The 25,467-nt window shown below is 51.1% G+C and overlaps 1 protein-coding gene across 2 annotated transcripts in view; it reads left to right on the top strand.

The window, feature by feature from the left end:
* Positions 1-25,026, top strand: part of CFAP418 (cilia and flagella associated protein 418) — a 165,903-nt gene extending 140,877 nt beyond the window's left edge. For both annotated transcript variants that reach the window (XM_086966025.1, XM_086966026.1), the window contains one exon: positions 23,648-25,026. In XM_086966025.1, coding sequence (XP_086822151.1) covers positions 23,648-23,807 — 160 coding nt within the window. In that variant the 3' untranslated portion in view covers positions 23,808-25,026. The remainder of the gene's footprint in view (positions 1-23,647) is intronic.
* Positions 25,027-25,467: the final 441 nt, after the last annotated feature.

The following is a 25,467-nucleotide window of genomic DNA, read 5'->3' as shown; positions in this document are numbered from 1 at the left end:
AGAACTTTAACTAGGAAAGTTAACATATATTATTAATTTAAGTGTTCGCGGGTTTGGTACTGAGGTTTTTTAGAAATACAAATTAGATGGGCGATGCATAAATTAATATTGCATGAGGAACAGTCCATTGTCCAAACTTATACTTGTAATACAGTATCTGTGTTTGGCCAGTGGTCTTCAGCATGATTACCCGTGATCTTTAGCATGATTACATGCAGGTCCATTTCTAGGTGTTTTGCCGCCCTAGGCGAGAATTGAAAAATGCTGCCCCCTCCTTTTTACTACCATTACTCTCTCCCCTGTCATCCAGGCTAGAAGGACCTCCCCCCAAAAACATGTTGGAATTATGAAGGTTCAACCAGTATTCTACCTAAGGGTATTTAACAGATAACCATTACACAAGAGAATATGTTGGGAACCGAAGATGTGTAGCAGACAGGGGACCGACAATAAGAATACACAAGCTGTTGAAGAGGTGTACAGTGGGACCTCGAAAAAGGAACATACAGGAGGACTCCAGAGTGGAAGTACAGAGGGCACCACAGAACATGAGATTTAAAGACCCTGCAGTAGCAGCCAAAGGGACCCAGAAGAAGTGCTCCCCGGAGCTCCAAAACAGAAGCCTAGAGGAACCCTAGAAAAGGAGGCCAGGACTCAGCGACCAAAGGAGCCCCACGGGCCTGACAAACACAACCACAGGGAACGCAGATGAAGAGCCCAAGTGTTCCTGTATTGTAACAGTTATATATATATTTTATTTTTTTTGCTTTTGTTTTATATAGCGCGAACTAGACCCGAGGATATCAGGTATCAGAGCGCTTTACATGAGCACCACTTTAGTTACAGATGGACACATTCATTTTTGTTTTTGTTAGGCACAGGGAGATTAAGTGATTTGCCCAGAATCACAGGATGTTGAGCGTCCTTGCCGAGACTCAAACCCGGTTTGTCAGCTTCGAGGTCGACCGCTCTAGCTGTAGCAGGGATTCTGCTCCTACACAGAACTGTGCATAGAGACTTGGAACCTCAGTGAATTAGGGTGTGCCAATACTCACCTTAGTACCCAATATCCCCTTACCAGACTAGCATCAGTATCTGATTTGGTAAAAGAAGGTTGTATCAAAGCATACAATGGCTTGATACGCTGGGCATATTCGGGAATATATGTCCGCCCGAAATTCAAAAATCCCAGCAAGGACTGTAATTTTTTCAGTGTTGTAGGAGCGCGTAACTGTGCGCATTTCTCCAAGAAGTGAGGAGCTAAACCTCGACCTTCATTGTTGAGCTCATAGCCTAGGAACAACACTGTGTACTCTGCAATTTGAGATTTTGCAAAGTTGAATTTGTAAGCAAAGTCTGTAAAGTTACAAATAATGCGGTCAACGCGACAAAGATGCGCCCAAATTTCGTCGTCTGTGAGATAGATGTCGTCCACATACGAACACGCATCTGGGTCAACCCTCTCCAAAAGAGAGAGAATGCGGGCAGCAAACACACCTGGACTATTCTTATAGCCCATAGCCAGGCGTTTAAATTGGCCTTGTTTGCCGCCACTTTTAAAACTGGTCCACTGGGAACTCAGTCCTGACAAATTGTGGGCAAATAAACCATTGGATATGTCAAGTATGGTTTTAAACATTTTACGCACAAGACCATCCACTAAAGCAGAGCCGTGGGTATTCTGTACTGCACAGGTCAGGCAATGTGAGTTTAAATGACAGTAATCCAATACCAAATGGTACGAACCGTCAGGCTTGGTCACAGTAAAAAGTGGGTTATTCATCGGCGACACACAAGTTTCAATTACTCCTTGATATTCTAATTGTTCAAGGATTTCCGCCACGGAAGCCTTTGCTTCACGTCGTATAGAATATTGAGGTTGAGGCTGTGGCATGGACCGTAAGGCAGTGGTCCCCAAACTTTTTTAGGCCGGGGCCACATCAACTTTTCTTTCTGTGACAAGGGGCCGGGGTCAGTATTATAACAGAAAAAGATATGGGCCGTCGCCAAAGTGACAACCAATTTCATTGAAATTTTTTGCAGCTACCCTTCGCTTGGCCTTGGCGCCACCTGTTGCAAAAAGTAAAAGTAATAGAACAGGCACTGTAATAGAAAGTCTTCTCGTGTTTATTTTAACTACCACAGATACTCCTTGATATAGATCGGATTCGGATGTGTTTGGTACTCTTTTGTAACATGCACACGTCACTTTTGTCTTGCAACACACTGACCATTTGCTATCTCTTGTTCGCTTACGATACTTGCACAAATGCCACCACTGCCCAAGTAACGTTTGTTCTTGTGTCCTCCATTTATTGCAGTATTATAACTAGTCTAGTCCACTTGTACTTTGTACCCAGCATTGCGCGATACTTGCACAAATGCCACCACTGCCCAAGTAACGTTTGTTCTTGTGTCCTCCATTTATTGCAGTATTATAACTAGTCTAGACCACTTGTACTTTGTACCCAGCAATGCGCGATACTTGCACAAATGCCACCACTGCCCAAGTAACGTTTGTTCTTGTGTCCTCCATTTATTGCCGTATTATAACTAGTCTAGTCCACTTGTACTTTGTACCCAGCATTGCGCACTACATGAAAAACGCACATTAATTACACAAGTCTCCATGGACCCCCACCCCCCCAGCTAATCACACCTTTGCCTCGGGGAAAGTCTGTGCTACATGAAAAACGCACATTAATTACACAAGTCTCCATGGACCCTCCCCCCCACCCTCCCAGCCAGCTAATCACACCTTTGCTTCTTGTAAAGTCCGCGCTATATAAACCCCCCCAGCCTCCATGGACCTCTCATTCGTTCACTGCTGTCTCACACTGGTAACACTCACCGGCTCATAGTGCTCACAATTTCACAAGGCTTCCGCACCGCTCCCGGTCTCCGCGACTGACACCGGCACATTAATTACACAAGTCTCCATGGACCCTCCCCCCCCCCTCCCTCACAGCCAGCTAATCACACCTTTGCTTCTGTAAAAGTCCGCGCTGTATAAACAAGTCCCCATGGACCCTCAAATTTGCATTAAGGTTACTAATGTGCAGTGCCTGGACGAGGAAGGAAAGCAATTTAAAATAGTTGTACACTCACAATGTAAAGTTCAATTATTACACAAAAGATTGCAGCTCCTACCACCATTCACTCAGCCTTTCTCTCTGGGATGAGCACAAACATTCTGGGGTGAAGGGGGGTGGGGGTTGGGGGCATTGTGATGGTATTACAAATTGTACCAGTGCTATGTTTGCATCAAATGTTTTTTTTTAATCTGAAAACAAGAGAAGAGCTTCCTGCATGAACTCACAGTGCTCACAATTTCACAAGGCTTTCCGCCGCTCCCGGTCTTCGCGCCTGACACCGGCACATTAATTACACTCCATGGTCCCTCCCCTCCCAGCCAGCTAATCACACCTTTGCTTCTGTAAAAGTCTGCGCTACATAAACAAGTCTCCATGGACCCTCCTCCCCCCCCCCCCTCCCTCCCAGCAGGCTAATCACACCTTTGCTTCTGTTAATGTCCGCGCTATATAAACCCCCCCAGCCTCCATGGACCTCTCATTGGTTCACTTCTGCCCGCTCCACCCGTGGTCACACTCACCGGCTCACAGTGCTCACAATTTCTCAAGGCTTTCGTGCCGCTCCCGGTCTCCGCGCCTAACACCAGACTCTTCGCGCGCAACCGCCACGCACAGATACGCGTGACGCAAGACGCGCACGTACGCCGTCCAGTCAAGTACTGGCAGGCAGGCAGCTTCAGCTTCGATCTGCGCATGTGTCCGAGTACAGAACGTAAAAATAACACTGAATAACCCTGTGGATCTGGAGGTACCAGGAGGGCCACTTGATTTCATTAGACGGGCCGGATTTGGCCCGCGGGCCGTAGTTTGGGGACCCCTGCCGTAAGGGAATCTCGTGGTGTGGGGAAAATGTATCCCAACCACAGTGAGTACGGTACAGAGCCGGCGCAAGGGCTTTAGCCCACTCTTCTGCAAAATTCAGCGCATGCTCCTTTGAGACTGTGGGCGCGAAACTAGGGAGGATCACCTCCTCCCCTCTCTGAGCTACGAGAACAAAAGGTGGGAGCTAGTCAGCCTCCTCTAACAAAATGTCATAGGTAGTTGTAAGATTCTCCCAAAATACCCCTTTTATGGTACGTTGTATGTCACCTTCAATTAAAAAAACAATTTCATAAAGCCTATCAGGGGGAGCTACTCTAGTATCAGCTGTCTCTACAACAACATATTGGTCAGTCGCTGTCACCTTCAGTAGTGGACGCAGGGCCTCCGCCGCGCTGTCCAATAACGTCAGCGCCCATGTCTGATTCCGAAGCTGCGTTCTCACTATCTGTGGCATATCTCGCTGTTAAAGCGGCAACTTTCTTTTTCTAAAACTGGGGTCTTTTCTGTGAAGAATCGTCCTGCTTGCCTTTTACGTCTTTCGGGCGGGGCAGGTCGCGACTCTGCAGGCCACCCCGACCTCTGCCGCCGCTTCCACCACCGGACGAAGAGGCCGATGTGTCCTGTAAAGAACAAGGAGAGCGTTGTTCAGGAACCTGAAATCTATCAGGCAACTTAATCGTAGTGCGGTCACGCAAATCATAAACGCGCTCAGTAGACGCAGGCACTGGTGACGGGGGACAGGACTCCTGTTTCTGCTGCTGTTTCCCCTGTTTTTTATTCCTGTTCCAATTTTTCTTTGGAGCTGTGGGCTGAACGTCCGTATCAGACTTCGCACCCTGAGTTTGTTTTTCATCTTTAGCAGAAAAGGGCTTGAGCACCTAAACTATTGCGGCCAATGGTTTTATAAGCCGCCGTAATAATTCTCGGTAACTGTCGGGGTTTGTCAGCATCAGGCACCTCGCGTAAGGCATTAGCCACTTGAAAGTTTACCGCATCTCCCTTTATATTAGAAAGGACCACATTGCAAACTACATCAAATGAGCCTACGACTCTCATTCCCAACTCAACCGCAGGCTCCGGTCCTTGTTCCTCCTGAACACGCTTAATGACCGTCGGAAGGACAGTCATTGACGGAGTACCGAAGCACCTCGTGTACACTGCCGCTAAAATTCTACCCCATGACTCACAGTCACCGGCTTCTGGTACCAAGTCCTTGGGTAAACTAATTGTAAGAATCCTGTGTTTTTCTACGGGAGTCGAATTAGGAAATACCGCTTCCAGCTGGTCAAACTTCTCAGCAAGCCAAAAAGGCATATCATCCTTATCCTGGGGACGCTTGCCCATTACTGCATTGACCATCACAGGACTAAGCTTCATTCCGCTCGGTCCAGCTGGAAGAGCCGCAACACCAGTGGCCCCGCCCCGGAAATTGTGGGTTATATATTGAACTAGGGCCGAATAACACTGATAGCAGAGTTAATGTGAAAGAGACACGTTAGTGATAGATTCCTTACCTTAGAATATCCCCAGGCGTCAGACTGGATCCGGAAACTTTTGCGTAGCAGTACCCTTGCGCGTCGGTAGGCGTCGTCTGCGGCTCCGCGTCCGTCGTCGGCGTCGTGGGCGCCGTGATGACGTCGTCGGAGTACTTAGACGCCGCCTCCGCGTGCTGACGTCAGTTCTTCTTTTTTCCGCGCCAGCCAGCGCAGATCTGGAAAGAGCAGTTACCCAAGTCAATTTTTGACTAACTTTTTGGATCAATTTTTGATCATTCCTCTAAGTCTAACGACTCCGATCGGTGCCGTAGGGATGCTCGGATTTAAGCACTGTGAGAAGTGCGACCGCACGATGTCGGTCACGGACCCTCACCACCTGTGTTTAACTTGTCTAGGCGTCGACCACGACGACCAGGCCTGCTCCGACTGCCGGGCCCTCTCTTCGAAAGCGAGGCGGGAGCGGTCCCGCAGGCGACTCGAACTCCGGCAGTCGGCCCCGCCCCGCGTGAGGTCCCGGTCCCGGTCCCACGGGAGGTCGATGGACAGGTCGCGGGACGGAGCCACCACAGCTCCGGGAGTCGCCACCACTCCTCCGGGTCGAAGTCGTCGACAGGTAAGAAGCACAAGAAGTCGAAGAGGCGTCATCGCTCTTCTGACTCCCCCCGACGCTCACGCGACGCGGCCGGGGTTCGGGTGACACCGCCCACGCGGCTCCTTTGGAGTCGCGGATGTCGCGTTCCGCCCCACACCCTCCGGTCCCTGGGCGAGACGCGACGCCAGAGGAGATTGAGCGCTTCCTCATGCCCATGAGGTCCCTTTCTCCTCCGACGGGCTCCGCGGCGCCTCCGGGCCCAGCGAACCCGTCTGGGGCCCCTAGCGGGGCGGGGGCTTCAGCCCCGACGCCGTCGGGTGCTTCGGCCCCAACGCCGCCGGCGCCTTCGGGCCCGGCGCTGCAGGGTCAAGCGGCCCGCGCCGCCGGCACCTTCGGGCCCGGTGCTGCGGGACACCGCTGGACCTTCCTCGGGCTCTGGATCGTCGCCGGCCTAACGACCCCCCCGGCGTCGATCCGTCAGGTGTCGCCTCCGGCGCCGTCCTCGGGCGGCGCCGTCCCCGATGTCTCCTTCATTCCGGTTCCGGCGTCGGAACGGCGCCGCTGGGCGCCGCTGTCGACACCGCTTGGGGAGTTTTACTTCAATGAACCGGCCCCATTAATTGACAACCCTGAGTATCAGGAGATGGGTGATGAGGAGGATTGGGAGGGGTCCGAGGACCCTCTGACCCGGGAGTGTCAGTCTCACGAGGACTGGGCAGGAGACCTTGGGGAGGCCAGTGGTCTGGACACCTCTCCAGACACTGGCTTTGTCTCGCCTCCTACCGTGGCTACGGAGGAGGGGGCAACCTATAGCGTGGTGTTGATGAGGGCTGCCAAGGCCTTGGGCCTTGAGCTCCCCGTTGCGGCCGTGAGGACTAACCTCCTCACTGAGGTCCTTAAACCGCAGTCAATCTCGGCCGAGCCCCTGCTGCCCTTTAATGAGGCCTTGACCGACGTTCTCCTGTGCACTTGGTCCAAGCCCACTACGGGTTCGCCCGTAGATAGGAACGTGGCCAAACGCCACTGCCCGGCCTCGGTGACCCATGTTTCCTGTCCACCCACCCCACCCGCGAGAGCCTGGTCATCCAGGCCTCCAATTCCCAGACCGCATTCCCGTCGGCTCCGCCAGACAGGGAATCCAAGAGGTACGAGCAGTTCAGGAAAAAGATCTTCTCCTCCCTTAGTCTGGGACTGCGGTCTTCCAACACCTCATGCCTCTTGGGCCGCTACACCCACTCTCTGTGGGAGACGGTTGAGGAAGTGCTTCCAGAGTGTCCATTGGAGGTACGGGCCAAACTCGGCCAAGCCCTTGTGGAGGGCCGAGATGCAGCCAGATATTCTATCCGGTGTGGGCTGGATACCACCGACTCACTGGGCAGAGTGATGGCAACGACGGTGGCGGTTAGGCGCACGCCTGGTTGAGGTCCGCCAACTTTTCGGCCGATGTCCAAAGTACTCTGATGGACATGCCGTTCGATGGCCGTTGCCTTTTTGGCGACAAGGCAGGCCATCCGCTTGAGCGCTTTAAGGACTCCATGGCTAGGGCCAAGTCCTTGGGCCTCTCGGCCCCGCGCCAGCAAACGGGTGCCTTTCGCTCCTTTCGTGGCCAAGGAAGGGGCGCCCCCACACGTGCCGCCAGCCACACGCCGCAGACTAACTTCCAGCGCGGTGGCGGCCATGGAAATCGCTGTGGAGGCGGTCGGGGACAACGGCGAGGCCAGTCCACACCTTCCCCCGCAGCATCCGCCTCTAAACCCTCCTAGTCCGTGCTTTTCGGCCCATGTGACGCCAGTGGGGGGCAGGGTTCGCCATCACCACTCTCACTGGCGCACTGTCACTTCGGACAGGTGGGTGCTGCAGATCGTCCGAAGGGGCTACTCCCTCCCCTTCGAGACGACTCCTCAAGCCATGCCACCGCAACACCACCGCGTATCGGGGGATCATTTGCGGCTTCTCCAGTAGGAATGGTCGGCCCTCTTGGCCAAGGGGGCCATCGAGCGCGTTCCTGGGCTAGAAGTAGGACGTGGTTGCTACTCCCACTACTTCCTGGTACCCAAGAAGGGCAAAGGGGGCCTACGCCCTATCTTGGACCTAAGGAACGTCAACGGCTTCCTCCGGAAGGAGAAGTTCAAGATGCTGACTCGGGCTCAGGTCTTAGCTGCCCTGGCCCCAGGAGACTGGATGGTAGCGTTGGACTTGCAGGACGCTTATTTCCACATCCCCGTCCTGCCGGCCCACCGACGCTACCTGCGGTTCACGGTAGGCCACAAGAACTTTCAGTTTACCGTGCTCCCCTTCGGCCTTACCAGCGCCCCACGGGTGTTCACGAAGGTGATGGCGGTGGTCGCAGCTCATCTGCGCAGGTAAGGGGTTTCAGTCTTCCCCTACCTCGACGACTGGTTGTTGAAGACGGGCTCGCCCCAGACAGTAGTCAGCCACCTCCAGACTACGGCCAATCTCCTGCACCTGCTGGGGTTCTCCATCAATGTGCCGAAGTCACACCTGTGCCCCTCTCAGAAGCTCCTTTTCATCGGAGCGGTTCTCGACTCGGCGTGGTTTCGGGTTTATCCACCCGAACAGCGGGTTCGGGATATACAGGCTTTAATTCCAATCTTCCAGCCTTTATCCCGGGTTTCGGTCCGGTTGACGCTGTGGCTTCTGGGGCTGATGGCTTCATGCATCCTTCTGGTGCACCACGCCCGTTGGCGGATGCGGGCTTTGCAGTGGGACCTGAAGTTTCAGTGGGTCCAGCATCAGGGCAACCTGTCCGACCATGTCCTGATCTCGGCAGGCACTGCGAGACAGCTGCCGTGGTGGCTCACGGACCGCGATTGGGTCAGCGGCAGATCCCTCACCCTTCCCCAACCGGAGCACGTAGTTGTGACGGACGCGTCCCTCCAGGGCTGGGAAGGCCACATGGGAGAGGCGGAGATCAGAGGCTTCTGGTCTCCGGCGGAGTCCCGGCTCCATATCAACCTTTTGGAGCTGCGGGCGATTCGTCTAGCACTGAAGGCATTCCTCCCCTCTGTCCGAGGGAGTGTAGTGCAGGTGTTCACGGACAACACCACCGCCATGTGGTACTGCAACAAACAGGGCAGGGTGGGGTCGTGGCCCCTCTGCCAGGAGGCTCTGCGCCTCTGGCAATGGCTGGAACATCAGGGCGTGACTCTGGTGGTTCAACACCTGGCAGGTTCTCTGAACGCCAGGGCGGACGAACTCAGCCGCCGGTGCATGATGGATCACGAATGGCGTCTGAACTCGGACGTGGCGCAAGGTCTCTTTCTGCGATGGGGAGAGCCTTGGTTAGATCGATTCGCCACCGAAGAGAACGCGCAATGTCATCAGTTCTGCACGTTGGAATTTCCAAGGCGATTCAGAAAAGGGGGTGGTGATGGACAGAGTATCTGAATTAAACAGAACACTCATACCCAGTCAAGAGATCAGGGCTTGATCCATCACCGTTTTTTAGCTCACTGCACCATCCCAGCTCAGAACCTGGCTACATGCAAATTAGTCTGTCCCTGGCCCAGTGCATCATGGGAACAGGGCAGACCAAACTACCAAGCCAATTCTTATACTGGGAAGGAAACGAGCTTCCGGGGACCGGTTTCTGGCATTACAGCCGTCTTCGGCCCGGCTTGCTTGAATTCTGATGGTGCAATGAGCAAGGGACTCACATCTGAGTATACCCTTCCACGCTTATGGTGGACAAAACGATTCAGAAAAGGGGGTGGTGATGGAGAGAGTATCTGAATTAAACAGAACACTCATACCCAGTCAAGAGATCAGGGCTTGATCTATCACCGTTTTTTAGCTCACTGCACCATCCCAACTCAGAACCTGGCTACATGCAAATTAGTCTGTCCCTGGCCCAGTGCATCATGGGAACAGGGCAGACCAAACTACCAAGCCAATTCTTATACTGGGAAGGAAACAAGCTTCCGGGGACCGGTTTCTGGCATTACAGCCGTCTTCGGCCCGGCTTGCTTGAATCCTGATGGTGCAATGAGCAAGGGACTCACATCTGAGTATACCCTTCCACGCTTATAGTGGACAAAACGATTCAGAAAAGGGGGTGGTGATGGACAGAGTATCTGAATTAAACAGAACACTCATACCCAGTCAAGAGATCCTTTCTCACTGCATCATCAGGATTCAAGCAAGCCGGGCCGAAGACGGCTGAAATGCCAGAAACCGGTCCCCGGTAGCTTGTCTCCTTTCTGGTGAAGAATTGGCTTGGTAGTTTAGTCTGCCCTGTTCCCATGATGCACTGGGCCAGGGACAGACTGATTTGCATATAGCCAGGTTCTGAGCTGGGATGGTGCAGTGAGATAAATAACGGTGATGGATCAAGCCCTGATCTTTGGACTGGGTAAGAGTGGTCTGCTTAATTCAGACACTCTGTTCATCACCACCCCCTTTTCTGAATCGTTTTTGGCCACTATAGGTGTGGCAGGGTATACTCAGACATGAGTCCCTTTCTCACTGCATTATCAGGATTCAAGCAAGCCGGGCCGAAGACGGCTGAAATGCCAGAAACCGGTCCCCGGTAGCTTGTCTCCTTTCTGGTGAAGAATTGGCTTGGTAGTTTAGTCTGCCCTGTTCCCATGATGCACTGGGCCAGGGACAGACTGATTTGCATATAGCCAGGTTCTGAGCTGGGATGGTGCAGTGAGATAAATAACGGTGATGGATCAAGCCCTGATCTTTGGACTGGGTAAGAGTGGTCTGCTTAATTCAGACACTCTGTTCATCACCACCCCCTTTTCTGAATCGTTTTTGGCCACTATAGGTGTGGCAGGGTATACTCAGACATGAGTCCCTTTCTCACTGCATCATCAGGATTCAAGCAAGCCGGGCCGAAGACGGCTGAAATGCCAGAAACCGGTCCCCGGTAGCTTGTCTCCTTTCTGGTGAAGAATTGGCTTGGTAGTTTAGTCTGCCCTGTTCCCATGATGCACTGGGCCAGGGACAGACTGATTTGCATATAGCCATGTTCTGAGCAGGGATGGTGCAGTGAGATAAATAACGGTGATGGATCAAGCCCTGATCTTTGGACTGGGTAAGAGTGGTCTGCTTAATTCAGACACTCTGTTCATCACCACCCCCTTTTCTGAATCGTTTTTGGCCACTATAGGTGTGGCAGGGTATACTCAGACATGAGTCCCTTTCTCACTGCATCATCAGGATTCAAGCAAGCCGGGCCGAAGACGGCTGAAATGCCAGAAACCGGTCCCCGGTAGCTTGTCTCCTTTCTGGTGAAGAATTGGCTTGGTAGTTTAGTCTGCCCTGTTCCCATGATGCACTGGGCCAGGGACAGACTGATTTGCATATAGCCATGTTCTGAGCTGGGATGGTGCAGTGAGATAAATAACGGTGATGGATCAAGCCCTGATCTTTGGACTGGGTAAGAGTGGTCTGCTTAATTCAGACACTCTGTTCATCACCAGCCCCTTTTCTGAATCGTTTTTGGCCACTATAGGTGTGGCAGGGTATACTCAGACATGAGTCCCTTTCTCACTGCATTATCAGGATTCAAGCAAGCCGGGCCGAAGACGGCTGAAATGCCAGAAACCGGTCCCCGGTAGCTTGTCTCCTTTCTGGTGAAGAATTGGCTTGGTAGTTTAGTCTGCCCTGTCCCCATGATGCACTGGGCCAGGGACAGACTGATTTGCATATAGCCAGGTTCTGAGCTGGGATGGTGCAGTGAGATAAATAACGGTGATGGATCAAGCCCTGATCTTTGGACTGGGTAAGAGTGGTCTGCTTAATTCAGACACTCTGTTCATCTCCACCCCCTTTTCTGAATCGTTTTTGGCCACTATAGGTGTGGCAGGGTATACTCAGACATGAGTCCCGCCTGTCCCCTGTTTTCTCCCCCCTCCCCGCTTCCTGCCTTCGCCGCTAACCACGCCCCCTTTCTTTGTGTGCCCTCCCCGCTCCCTCCTCCCAGCTGCTCCGCCCTCCCTCGCACTTCGCCATATATGGCGACCGTGCGAACGCGCAGAGGTCACGCGCAGCGGGTGCGCCGATTGTGCGCCGAAGGCGCGCCAAAGGTAAGCCCGTCTGCGCCCGTCCGCGCCTGGACCGCGCCCAGTGCCAGGCCCCCTGGCCCCCACCGACTGAAGACAACCCGACTGTCCTACGACGCCACCGAACTCATCGCACTCAACACCGGCGGGATCCCTGGATGCTACCGAGCCACCCCGAGGCGCACCCACGGACCCTTCAGCTGCCACGCCTGCAAGTTCACCTGCATCCGGACCTGCCCCACACCAGCACCCGCCAAGCCGAACACCAGCAGCAACCACCTCAAGTGCATCCTGCTCAACACCCGCTCCGTCCACAGGCACGCCATCGAACTCTGGAACCTCCTCGACACCACATCTCCCGACGTCGCCTTCCTCACGGAAACCTGGATGAACGACTCCTCAGCGCCCGACATCGCCATCGCCATCCCAGAGGGCTACAAGATCACCCGGAGGGACCGCTCCGCCAACCAGATGGGAGGAGGCATCGCCATCATCCACAGGGACACCATCCACATCACGACCAACTTCGACGACACCCTGAAATCAGCCGAACACCTACACTTCCAGATCCGCACCGACCCGAAGACCACCCTCAGAGGCACCCTGATCTACCGTCCCCCGGGACCACGCACACAATTCTGCGAGGACATCGCCGACTTCATCAGCCCGCATGCCCTCCCCTCCGCTGACTACATCCTCCTGGGGGACCTCAACATTCACCTGGAGAACAACAACGACCGCAACACCATCACCCTGCTCGACAACCTCGCCAACCTCGGACTCAAGCAGCTGGTGACCACCCCCACCCACCTCGCCGGACACACCCTCGACGCCGTCTTCTCATCCAGCAAAGACATCGCCTTCAGCCACGCCACTGGACTCCACTGGACGGACCACAGCTGCGTCCACTTCACCTTCAGAAGAACGACGACACACCACCACCGGCAACCGGTTGACCGGAGAAGCTGGAACAAGATCACAGCCGACCAGCTCGCCGCTTCCCTGAGCCTGCACCCCCCCGCCAGCTCAGCGAACCCCAGCCAGGCCGCCGACAACCTCACGAAGTGGATCAACAACTGCGCGGACGAACTCGCCCCACTGAGGACCCCGCCCAGCAGACCCGGCAGTAAGAAGGCCCCATGGTTCACCGACGAACTCAAGAGCTCCAAGAAGAACTGCCGAGCCCTCGAGAAAGCCTGGAGAAGGGAACCAACACCGGACAACATGACCGCCCTCAAGCTTGCCACCCGGAAGCACCACCAACTGATCCGCGCCACTAAGAAAACTGCATTCAAGGACCGGCTGGACAACAACGCACACAACTACAAGGAACTCTTCAACATCGTCAAAGAGCTCTCCAACCCCAACGCCGGAAACAACGACATCACCCCATCGCAAGACCTCTGCAATTCCCTCGCCTCCTACTTCCACAACAAGATCGCGGACATACACAACAGCTTCAGCACCCAACCGACGCACGCCACAACCGAACCACCGCCCCCCACCACCACCCTCCGCGCCTGGACTCCAATCTGCACCGAAGACACCATCCGCATGATGAACTCCATCCACTCCGGATCTCCGACCGACCCCTGCCCTCACCACGTCTTCAACAAGGCCGACGCGATCATCGCACCCCACCTGCGAGACATCATCAACACCTCCTTCGACACCGCCACCTTCCCGGAGAGCTGGAAGCACGCCGAACTCAGCGCCCTACTAAAGAAACCTACAGCGGATCCCACCGAACTCAAAAATTACCGCCCCATCTCGCTCCTCCCGTTTCAAAGTCATCGAGAAGACCGTCAACAAGCAGCTGGCCGCCTTCCTCGAGACGAATGGATCCCTCGACCCTTCACAGTCTGGTTTCCGAGCCAACCACAGCACCGAGACCGCCCTCATCGCTGCCACCGATGACATCCGAGCCCTGCTGGACAACGGTGAAACAGCGGCCCTCATCCTCCTAGACCTCTCCGCGGCATTCGACACTGTCTGCCACCGCACCCTAGTGCAGTGCCTTAGCAACGTAGGAATCCAGGAGAAGGCACTAGAGTGGATCATCTCCTTCCTCGACGGAAGAACACAGAGAGTCCATCTACCACCGTACAAGTCAGAGGCCACCAAAGTCATCTGCGGCGTCCCTCAAGGATCCTCGCTGAGCCCCACCCTCTTCAATGTCTACATGAGCCCCCTCGCGGCCATCGCACGCCAACACAACCTCAACATCATCTCCTACGCTGACGACACCCAGCTGATCCTCTCCCTGACCAACGACCCCGCCGCCGCCAGAGCCAACCTTCACGAAGGGATGAAAGACGTAGCCGAGTGGATGACGACCAGCCGCCTGAAACTGAACTCAGACAAGACGGAAGTCCTCATCCTGGGTTCCTCGCCCTCCGCTTGGGACGACTCCTGGTGGCCCCCCGCCCTAGGCAGCGCACCCAAACCGACAGACCACGCACGCAACCTGGGCTTCATCTTGGACTCCTCCCTCACCATGACCAGACAAGTCAACGCCGTCTCCTCGTCATGCTTCAACATCCTGCGCATGCTGCGGAAGATCTTCCGGTGGATCCCCACCGAGATCAGGAAGACGGTCACCCAGGCCCTCGTCACCAGCCGACTGGACTACGGCAACGCCCTCTATGCCGGAACCACCGCCAAGCTCCAGAAGAGACTCCAGCGGATCCAGAACGCCTCAGCCAGACTCATCCTCGACATCCCACGACACAGCTACATCTCCGGACATCTGAGAGACCTCCATTGGCTCCCCGTCAACAAAAGAATCACCTTCCGCCTCCTCACCCACGCACACAAAGCCCTACACGACCAAGGACCGAGCTACCTCAACAACCGCATCAACTTCTACGCTCCCAAACGACATCTCCGATCAGCCAGCCACGCCCTCGCCACCGTCCCCCGCATCCGAAGAACGACAACAGGAGGAAGGTCCTTCTCCTACCTGCCCGCCAAGACCTGGAACTCCCTCCCGACCGACCTGCGCCTGACCCAAGACCACCTCTCCTTCAGGAAGAAGCTCAAGACCTGGCTGTTCGTGCAGTAGCAGCACTCCCCCCCCCCCCCCCCCTAGCGCCTTGAGTCCCTCCGGGTAGGTAGTGCGCTATATAAATGTCTGTGATTGATTGATTGATTGATTTCTCACTGCATCATCAGGATTCAAGCAAGCCGGGCCGAAGATGGCTGAAATGCCAGAAACCGGTCCCCGGTAGCTTGTCTCCTTTCTGGTGAAGAATTGGCTTGGTAGTTTAGTCTGCCCTGTTCCCATGATGCACTGGGCCAGGGACAGACTGATATGCATATAGCCAGGTTCTGAGCTGGGATGGTGCAGTGAGATAAATAACGGTGATGCATCAAGCCCTGATCTTTGGACTGGGTAAGAGTGGTCTGCTTAATTCAGACACTCTGTTCATCACCACCCCCTTTTCTGAATCGTTTTTGGCCACTATAGGTGTGGCAGGGTATACTCAGACATGAGTCCCTTTCTCACTGCATCATCAGGATTCAAGCAAGCCGGGCCGAAGACGGCTGAAATGCCAGAAACCGGTTCCCGGTAGCATGTCTCCTTTCTGGTGAAGAATTGGCTTGGTAGTTTAGTCTGCCCTGTGCCCATAATGCACTGGGCCAGGGACAGACTGATTTGCATATAGCCAGGTTCTGAGCTGGGATGGTGCAGTGAGATAAATAACGGTGATGGATCAAGCCCTGATCTTTGGACTGGGTAAGAGTGGTCTGCTTAATTCAGACACTCTGTTCATCACCACCCCCTTTTCTGAATCGTTTTTGGCCACTATAGGTGTGGCAGGGTATACTCAGACATGAGTCCCTTTCTCACTGCATCATCAGGATTCAAGCAAGCCGGGCCGAAGAAGGCTGAAATGCCAGAAACCGGTCCCCGGTAGCTTGTCTCCTTTCTGGTGAAGAATTGGCTTGGTAATTTAGTCTGCCCTGTTCCCATGATGCACTGGGCCAGGGACAGACTGATTTGCATATAGCCAGGTTCTGAGCTGGGATGGTGCAGTGAGATAAATAACGGTGATGGATCAAGCCCTGATCTTTGGACTGGGTAAGAGTGGTCTGCTTAATTCAGACACTCTGTTCATCACCACCCCCTTTTCTGAATCGTTTTTGGCCACTATAGGTGTGGCAGGGTATACTCGGACATGAGTCCCTTTCTCACTGCATCATCAGGATTCAAGCAAGTCGGGCCGAAGACGGCTGAAATGCCAGAAACTGGTCCCCGGTAGCTTGTCTCCTTTCTGGTGAAGAATTGGCTTGGTAGTTTAGTCTGCCCTGTTCCCATGATGCACTGGGCCAGGGACAGACTGATTTGCATATAGCCAGGTTCTGAGCTGGGATGGTGCAGTGAGATAAATAACGGTGATGGATCAAGCCCTGATCTTTGGACTGGGTAAGAGTGGTCTGCTTAATTCAGACACTCTGTTCATCACCACCCCCTTTTCTGAATCGGAATTTCCAAGGCGGCACTCGCTCGGAGACACTTTTCGTCGCGAGTGGAGCTGCGGTCTGTTGTACGCCTTTCCGCCTATATCACTTCTGCCCAGAGTGCTGAAGAAGATCAGGCGCGACCGGGCACAAGTCATCCTTGTGGCTCCGGACTGGGCACGAAGGTACTGGTATCCCGAGCTACTCAGTATGTCAGTCGATCCCCCGGTTCGTCTGCCTCTTCAGGAGGACCTTCTGTCGCAGCAGCAGGGAACGGTCCTCCACCCGAACCTGTCCAGTCTCCATCTCCATGCTAGGAGATTGAGCGGAGACAGTTGAGGCCATTTGGCTTGCCTCCTGAAGTCTGTGACATCATTCTGGCAGCCAGGCGTCCCTCCACAAAGTCGGTATACACCTGCAGGTGGAACAGATTTGTGGCATGGTGCACAGCAAAGGCTGTGGATCCTCTTTCTGCCCCTCTTTCTGAGGTTATTCTCTTCCTTATTTCTCTTGCCCAGCAGGGCTCTGCTCTGAGCACTATCAAGGGCTACCTTTCTACCCTTTCAGCCTTCTTAAGGCTACCTGATAAGCCTTCTTTGTTCAAGTCCCCCATTGTTAACAGATTCTTGAAGGGCATCACTCATATGTTCCCTCCGGTTCCCTTTGTGATTCCTCAGTGGGACTTGAACCTGTTTCTTACCTTTCTGATGTGCGCTCCCTTTGAGCCACTTCACAACTGTCCTCTACGCCTTCCTACGTTGAAGACAGCCTTCCTGGTAGCCATCACCTCTGCCAGGAGAGTGAGTGAGCTCCAGGCTCTATCTTGTAAACCTCCTTTCCTTTCAGTCCATCCGGACATGGTTGTGTTAAGGACAAGACCTTCGTTCCTACCCAAGGTGGTCACGGCCTTCCACATTGGGCAATCCATTACCTTGCCCACCTTCTTTCCGCCTCCGCATCCCTCGAGAGAGGAAGAGAGACTCCACCGTCTAGACCCAAAACGTGCGCTCTCGTTCTATCTGGATCGCACACGCCAGGTCCGGGTGGATGACCAACTCTTTGTTGGTTAAGTGGGCGCTAAGAAGGGGAAAGCGGTACACAAGCGGACCATCTCACGGTGGATCATCTTGTGTATCCAGGCGTGTTACTCCTTGGCGAAGAAGGAACCCCCTGTTGGCCTGTGGGCTCATTCCACTCGAGCCACTGCGACTACGACTGCCTTGGGCCGAGGTGTGCCCTTGCAGGACATTTGCCAGGCGGCTACGTGGGCCTCGCTGCACACGTTTGCACGACATTATTGCCTGGACAGTCAAGTCCGGAGGGAGGGCTTCTTTGGCCGTTCCGTCCTACAGGACTTTCTGGTGTGATTAATGGTTCGCAGACCCACCGCCGGGGTTGGTATTGCTGGGGTATCTATTCTAAGGTAAGGAATCTATCACTAACGTGTCTCTTTCAGATGCACAAGTTACTACTTGTGTAACGATTTATCTGTAAGAGACATTAGTTAGTGATAGATTCCTTATCGACCCACCCATCCTTCCCGTTCTGCGAACCGATATCTAGGGTTAAGGTCATCCCCTTTCAGGGCCCTAGTTTCATGGCACCAGTGTTGGTTTTTGGCATAGCCCTGCGTTTCTGGCGCGGAACAGCTGTGTCTAAGAACTGACGTCAGCACGCGGAGGCGGCGTCTAAGTACTCCGACGATGTCATCATGGCACCCACGACGCCGACAACGGACGCGGAGCCGCAGACGACGCCTACCGACGCGCAAGGGTACTGCTACGCAAAAGTTTCCGGATCCAGTCTGACGCCTGGGGATATTCTAAGGTAAAGAATCTATCACTAACTAATGTCTCTTACAGATATATTGTTACACAAGTAGTAACTTGTGCTACAGGGTCCGTAACTCAGCAACGGGGACTAACCCCGAACGAGGATGCATGGTGAATCCAGCCAGAACCAGCCAAGAAACGCTTGAAATTACCACAGGACCCAATCTAGACGCTGTTACACTGTGGGGAAGGGCGCCATCAAACCAAACACGGTGCTGCCATGCAGAATTCGGAATCTCCGGTGTCCTATAAGGGACATATTCCCCAGGCACGGCAGTGTGAGTGTAAATGTTAAACACCTGAGTAGCCGCATCTGCTGCAGGAAACGTCACCCATGAGTAGAAAATCTCAAACGGGTAAGCAACCTCAGCACTCACCACCAAAATAACTGCCATGCCCTCCAAACCAACGTTATAAGCTTGCAAATGATTGTGAACCGCAATGCGACTATGCTGCGGTATGTCAACGTTAGCCATAGTGACACAGAGAAGAAAAGGTCATATGTAAAACAAAGTAGCACAGCTGGGTGGTAATTCAAAAGGAAATCGTTTTGAAAGATTCTAGCTTGAAAAGACCTATGTAACTATAGGTAGGTTTGTCCGACACCACTGTTATCCGGAAACAATAGTGAAGGGGCTAAGGACTGATAGAAGTACTACTCAAGCGTCATGTAATAAGACCACCATCGTTTGGTCGCCATGTAGCAGGGATTCTGCTCCTACACAGAACTGTGCATAGAGACTTGGAACCTCAGTGAATTAGGGTGTGCCAAAACTCACCTTAGTACCCAATATCCCCATACCAGACTAGCATTAGTATCTCATTGGCACTTCCATAACACCAATGATTAGATAACCCAGAACATGGAATTTAGATTGCCTCAGGCAATGTGGAACACATGAACACTCTTTCGTTATACTCTCATACCAGTCCAAAACCGGGAGTAAATGAAGACACGTGCAAGTTTGAAATATTTATTTCTAATGCCGTGTTCTCATGCGCAGTATCGTAGCTAGTACAAGCAGACATATTATAAGCAACAAGATTATCAGCATAGTTACTATTCCATAAAATACAAAGGGAGAAAGCATGCTAAATAAAAACAGGTTTAAAAAATACCTATATTTCACCCTCCCTTGCTAGTAGGTTATTTTATATCTACAGAAGGTCTCTTGGGATTACAATGGCGGCCCCATACCTCTGGTACTTAGCAGAAATGGATCACATCAGATTCTGCACCAGCTCTCAGCATGTGAATGTTATCCAAGTGTGTGTGATCATGCCTATGCAGTGCATTATAAAAACGCGCCAAAATCAGAGGTGGCCACAGCTGCATATATGTTATGTCTAGAACAGTCCGAACAACAATCACTGTGTTGAAATAACCTTGAAGGCCTCGGCACTCACTGTTCAGACAAAGCTTACTAAGCAAGGCTGCTAATATAGAAAACATATTATTCTTGTGTGAAGCAAAACACTGTGCTAGACCCTAAACATTTATTATTATATGCCGTGTGCAAAAGGCTACATAAAGGAAAAATGGCGTTTAAACTTCTAATAAGCTCATGACAACTTAAAACAGTGTAAATGCAAGGCACAGCCCCACGACATAGCTGTAAAGGCTACATCCTCTCCCCAATATATTGCGCCTACTACCCTTATGTGGGGCACTTAAGCACTCATCTACATGGGCAGAAACTAAGCCATGTATGGTATGTGGTCGGAAGGGTTTTGTCTTTGTTCTTTATCGTATGTGGGAAGTATTTCCCCGTCATGCGCGATGACCACGTGATGGAACGCAGCGCCTAATAAGAAAGGTGAAAGTGAGTGCTCCAAGTCCAGGTAGGATAGACAGGATACAGAAATTTGAATAATGTGAGCCCTAGGGAGAGCCCCCATATCAACTTGTGGTCTCTTTGGACCACAAGGAGGGTTCGTCTAACACCCTGAGTCCGTGTCTAGAGGCTGTTGCAGAGTGGATGCAACTCTCCCATCTCAAACTCAACGGGGAGAAGACCGAGATCATGTTACTAGGTAACCCTTCTCCTACCTTCCTGTTGAACTGGCCTTCGTGTCTCGGCACCCCATCTCTTCCAAAGGACCAGATAAAGAGTTTGGGAATCTGGCTGGATAGAGCTCTGGATTTCTCGGTTCAAGCCACTAAAACAGCCTCCGTATGCGTAGGGCTAATGAAAATGCTCAGGAAAGTGCTCCCCTTACTTCCATTCCAGGCGAGAAGGGTCATGGTACAGGCCCTGATACTCTCCCGCCTGGATTATGGAAACGTTTTATATCTAGGGGCTCCGGCATCGGTGACAAAAAAACTCCAAGTCACTCAAAACTGTGCGGCGCGCCTGCTCTTTAACATCCCTCGCTGGCAGTCAGCGAGAACTGCCCTAAAGGAGCTTCATTGGCTCCCAGTGGCTGCAAGAACATTGTTCAAGGCCATGTGCATTCTGCACAAATCCTTTCATCAAACTGGCCCGACAGTGCTGCTCCCCCTGGTACCGCCTTATGTGCCGCCTAGAACTCTCCATTCGGCCTCTCTGCATTTGGCAACCACGGCAAAAATCAAGAAAGCCCGTTGGGGTGGCCGTTCATTTACTTGCTCAGCAGCAAAGGCATGGAATTCCCTGCCTCTGTCCCTTAGACAAAATGATAATCTGATGTCATTTAGGAGAGACTTAAAAACCTACCTGTTCTCAAAAGCGTACTAACTCTGCCCTGCAGTCGACCACAGTAATCAGTCATCAGCGCTGCGAGGCCTCCGGGCAGTTATGCGCTATATATGTGGAATTTTTCATTTCATTTCATTTCATTTCATATCAGAAGTCCTAAGGAGCCCCGACAGGAGATCCCAGAATAAGAGGAGGGCAATCAATCAATCAATCAAAAAGCATTTATATAGCACGCTACTCACCCGGAAGGGTCTCAAGGCGCTGAGGGCATGTGAGGAGGTAGAGGGAGGGAGGCATGACTGGCAGCAAGCGGAGGGTGTGAGGGGGCAATAGAGAGATGGGTGTGACAGGGATAGGAGGAGGTGGTGTGACTGGGGTATAGTTGGCAGGAGGGCACGGGGTAGAAGAATGTGAGACGGGGATAGTGACATCGTCCGAAGGAGGGGTGAGTGTGTCACACAGGGACGGGACTCCTACCTGCACACGCTGAGGAGATCTCAAGACTGGAAGTCCTGCCGGATCCAGGTAGTGAGACGCAAGAGGGGCCTCTGCAGGGCAGTGCTGCTGAAGAGGTCCCTTGAGAGCCAGCGTTTATCCTAGTCGGGACAAATTCTGCAATTCATGTTCTATCCTGAGCACACTCTGCCCTGCGTTACCAGCTATCCAGACACACACTGCGGAACTTGACACCCTGCCCGGCATGCCCGGTTATCTTGGACACAGGCTGTATTAAGGGACCTTGCTGTCCTGGACACACTTGCACTGCGGGCCCAGCATGCCCTACTACCCTGGACTTACACTGCACAATGGCACTGCAGGCCACACTAATCCTGTACACACTGTGCACTGCTTGTCCAGCTAGGACTCTGCGTTGTGTCGCCTGCTAACCTGGACACACTTGCAATGTGGGCCCCTCTGCCCTGGACTCACCTGCCTGCCGTAGCTCTGCGGCTGCCTCCTCCCAGTTGCGGCTCCAGTTTTCCAGGTACCAAACACCCTGCTCGCCCTGCACGCCCCGCGAATTCGAATAGCCATGTAGAAAACGTGTGGGCTGGCCGTGAGCTCCATTCCCGTAATTGCTTGTGCAAAATGATTAAACACTCCTCAAGGGTCCTAATCTACGGTTTCAATAATGGGAACAGTTGTAGTCACCAATCACAGTGATTTGGATGCAGGGAAGTGAGTGTTCACCACAGTCATAGCCTTTCAGTCGTGCTGGGAGAGCTTGTCCCAAGATGACATCCACTCTGCTTTTCTTCATCATAATCCTACTGGAGTTAAGAAGATAGAATGATTTGGCAGTGCATCATTGCCTGCAGCTCCTAGGTGAAGTCGTGAATCGTCAAACTCCCTACCCCCCCCCCCCCCCCCCCCCCCCCCCACCCTCCATCACATCTCCAAATTAATACTTTTGGTTTCAGGGACCGCAGTCAGATAGAAGAGTGGTGCTCAGCCTCTACAGACTCCACAGGGGCTGTAACAATGCCCTAAAAACTCTATACATCTGTACTGTACTCGCCAGTAGTGTGGCTTGGGACTTCAATGTTAAATTGAATCAACGAGATTGGAAAGAGGTGCTCTGGAGTCTGCTCACTGTGCTAGATATGCCAGTATGAGATACACCTGGGCACATTAAGGCTTCTGAACAAAGATAATCATGGGTACCCAAATTGCTGCTTAGATTATTACTATGCTGTAACACATTGATTATTCAGAGGTTGTGTATTGGGTCCAGTTTCAAATGCTAGGATTATCTCACACACACTATACAAGTTATATGTAATTATATGTAATGTCCCAGAACTCCTAGTCCCATGTGACCCATGCTTTTCATATTTTTCCTGACTAGCCTACAGGTAGCTATAACCACTAGCTGCTGAATCCGTGAAATCACTCCCTTTGCCTTTGCTATATATCCGATCATAGCTAGGACCTCCTACTACAGATGTTGTGTTATGGGAGAAGGCTGTATAACTCGGTTGTCTGTTATTATTATCCAGATGCTGGTATACTGATTCTCTAAAGCACTTTTGGAAATCTACAATGTGCCGTTGACTCTAAGCAAATCTCTTTTTCGGTAAATACTGAAATCTGACCAGTGGCCTGAGAGGCCTACTCGATCTATTCAGGTTATTTAATACTCAAGCAGGTCCAACTATTTGACTGTCTACCCCTGCTACACCTCCATTGCTGGTTGAGTAGTACTCAACACCTTGGAAGTATCTGCCATTAACCTACCTCATCATGGTAGAGTCTAAAAATGCCATGTGATGAATTGATTTTATAAGGTGCACTGCTAGCAAAGGGTGTCCTGGCATGGCATTTTAGTAAGCAGCATCAACTTTTGCCGCTGGACCCACCTTAGAATACCTGTCTGTTAGATGTTCTATGTGAGAAGATCACATTTGCGATTTCCTTACCTTGATTTAACTATTCTTATTGTTACAGTTTCCTGTACATCTCCCTTACTGCTGTTGTATTTTAATAAATTAGTCTCTTTATCCATTTTACCATCTTTCAATCTGTTGAATTGTCAACAACACACTTCTCTCGTAGATTTTTGTGGAAAGCTAATCTTGTAATGTTTTAGTAATAGTCCCATTTCAGCGACTTGCTAACATTTTTATTTCTCTTTGTAGGAACAGCATGCCTGAGCTTGAGAAATTACAAAGCAAAATGATAAGAAAAAGGGGATCCCGTGCATATGCTTGTCAATGTAGCTGGAGGTCCATTCAGCAGCTCACTGACCTCCAAATAGATCAGCAGCTTCGCTGGGTGTGTGGCAAGCATCCCGAGTGACGTCATTTATATAGTGGACTTTCACATTGAATTATTACCAGCATCCATACAGCAGTATATTTTAGAAGAAAACCAATTGAATATGCGGTGTACCAGAATTAAGGTGCTACATTAATTGCAAATATATATTGTGTCCGAATGGTAATTGCAAAACGCACCCGTAATATCCATCTAATTGTGTTCTAACAATTGTCATGGTTGGTTAACTGTACCTTGCTTGAAAACATGGGAGACACATCGAGCTAAGCTGATAATTATATACGACATGGTGTAAGTACTATAATTGTTGAAGACTATCTGTTAGCCACATTTCGAAGGGTTCTCTGTGGATATCTTCTTTATTACAAGTACAAAGAATGCCAGAGATACACCCCAGCATACACCAAAACTGAAATCTAACAACGCCTAGCTGCTACAATAGACGTATCAAGATATTGCATGACCTTTACTGCCATGGATTCTAAACTAGACTCCATTACTTTGCTTGATTTGTCTTTAATGAGTACTTCTTTAAAGGAAACATTATCTTAAAAATGTCAAAGGAAAAGCTTGACATGTAGAATTTTTTTTCAGGTTTTTCATCAGTATTGTATCATGATCTAGAGCAATCACATATATCCAACAGGATCTGAGTGTGCTAAAAATGTACCTTATTATATTGTATAATTTATTCTACCTAGACTTTTATAGATTTTTAAAAATACTTTTAATTGTTAGATTCTCAGTTTATTATACTCATTTCCTGCAAGTCATGTAGAAACAACACTATTGTGAAAAGACGTTTTTCCAAGTTATTTGTATTGCTAATGTGATGACGCACACTATGCTCCTTTTCTGTAAGGATTATTTCTTTCTTGTTAAATGAGCAAAGTTCTCCAAATGATGGAGCCAACCAAATTTGGGACCAGAGAAGTATGTGATTTACATATGTGTTTTTGTTTGATAATTTAGAATTGTCATTAGAATTAATTACCAGTGTATTAGGTCTATGTTATGTCTATTAGCGGATATTTCATGAGGAGAGGTGTTAACAAGTTCTCAACTGAATTTGCATATATTTCTTGTCTTGTAGTTCTTTGTAAATGAAAGAGCTTGCATGTTGTTTTGAGTCAGACTGAAAATTACCTTTGACTTAGAAAACTCAAAGTGTATCCTTCATGTACAAACATGCACATATTTCATATTGTATATTAAAGTTTGTTTTATATCTGCAATTAAATGGGCTTCTTTGCTTTTAATTTACAGGTTATGTTATAAGTATGAAGTCAAATGATTCTGTAGGTTCCAACAGTTTGAACGTTCCACTTGCTAAATTGTGATATGTACTGTAGCTAGCCTCAAAGTTTTTACAGTTAAGCAGTTGGGATTTTAAAATTGATGAACCAGAAAGCATTATTCAATGTTACTGAGGAGCAATATCTAATAGAAGGTCTGGGCTTACCATTTCACCAAACATTAGAGAGAGATGTAGGTTAAGATATTTGAATTATCTTAAATACATTTTGGAACCATGTCTACTGTGCTTTGCACATTTCCATCACGTAGATTGGACCGGCTATGATCACATTTGCTTTTAATACTGCTTCTTGTTTTAGCATCATTCTTTTGCCTCCCGACTTGCTATTACAGACATCTGTGTGTCAGGTGCTCCAATACTAGC

The sequence above is a fragment of the Lissotriton vulgaris genome, chromosome 4_1, assembly GCF_964263255.1.
Source record: "Lissotriton vulgaris chromosome 4_1, aLisVul1.2, whole genome shotgun sequence".
In the NCBI taxonomy this organism is placed as follows: domain Eukaryota; kingdom Metazoa; phylum Chordata; class Amphibia; order Caudata; family Salamandridae; genus Lissotriton; species Lissotriton vulgaris.
The sequence above is the reverse complement of the archived record's forward strand: the minus strand, read 5'-3'. Positions and strand labels throughout refer to the sequence as shown.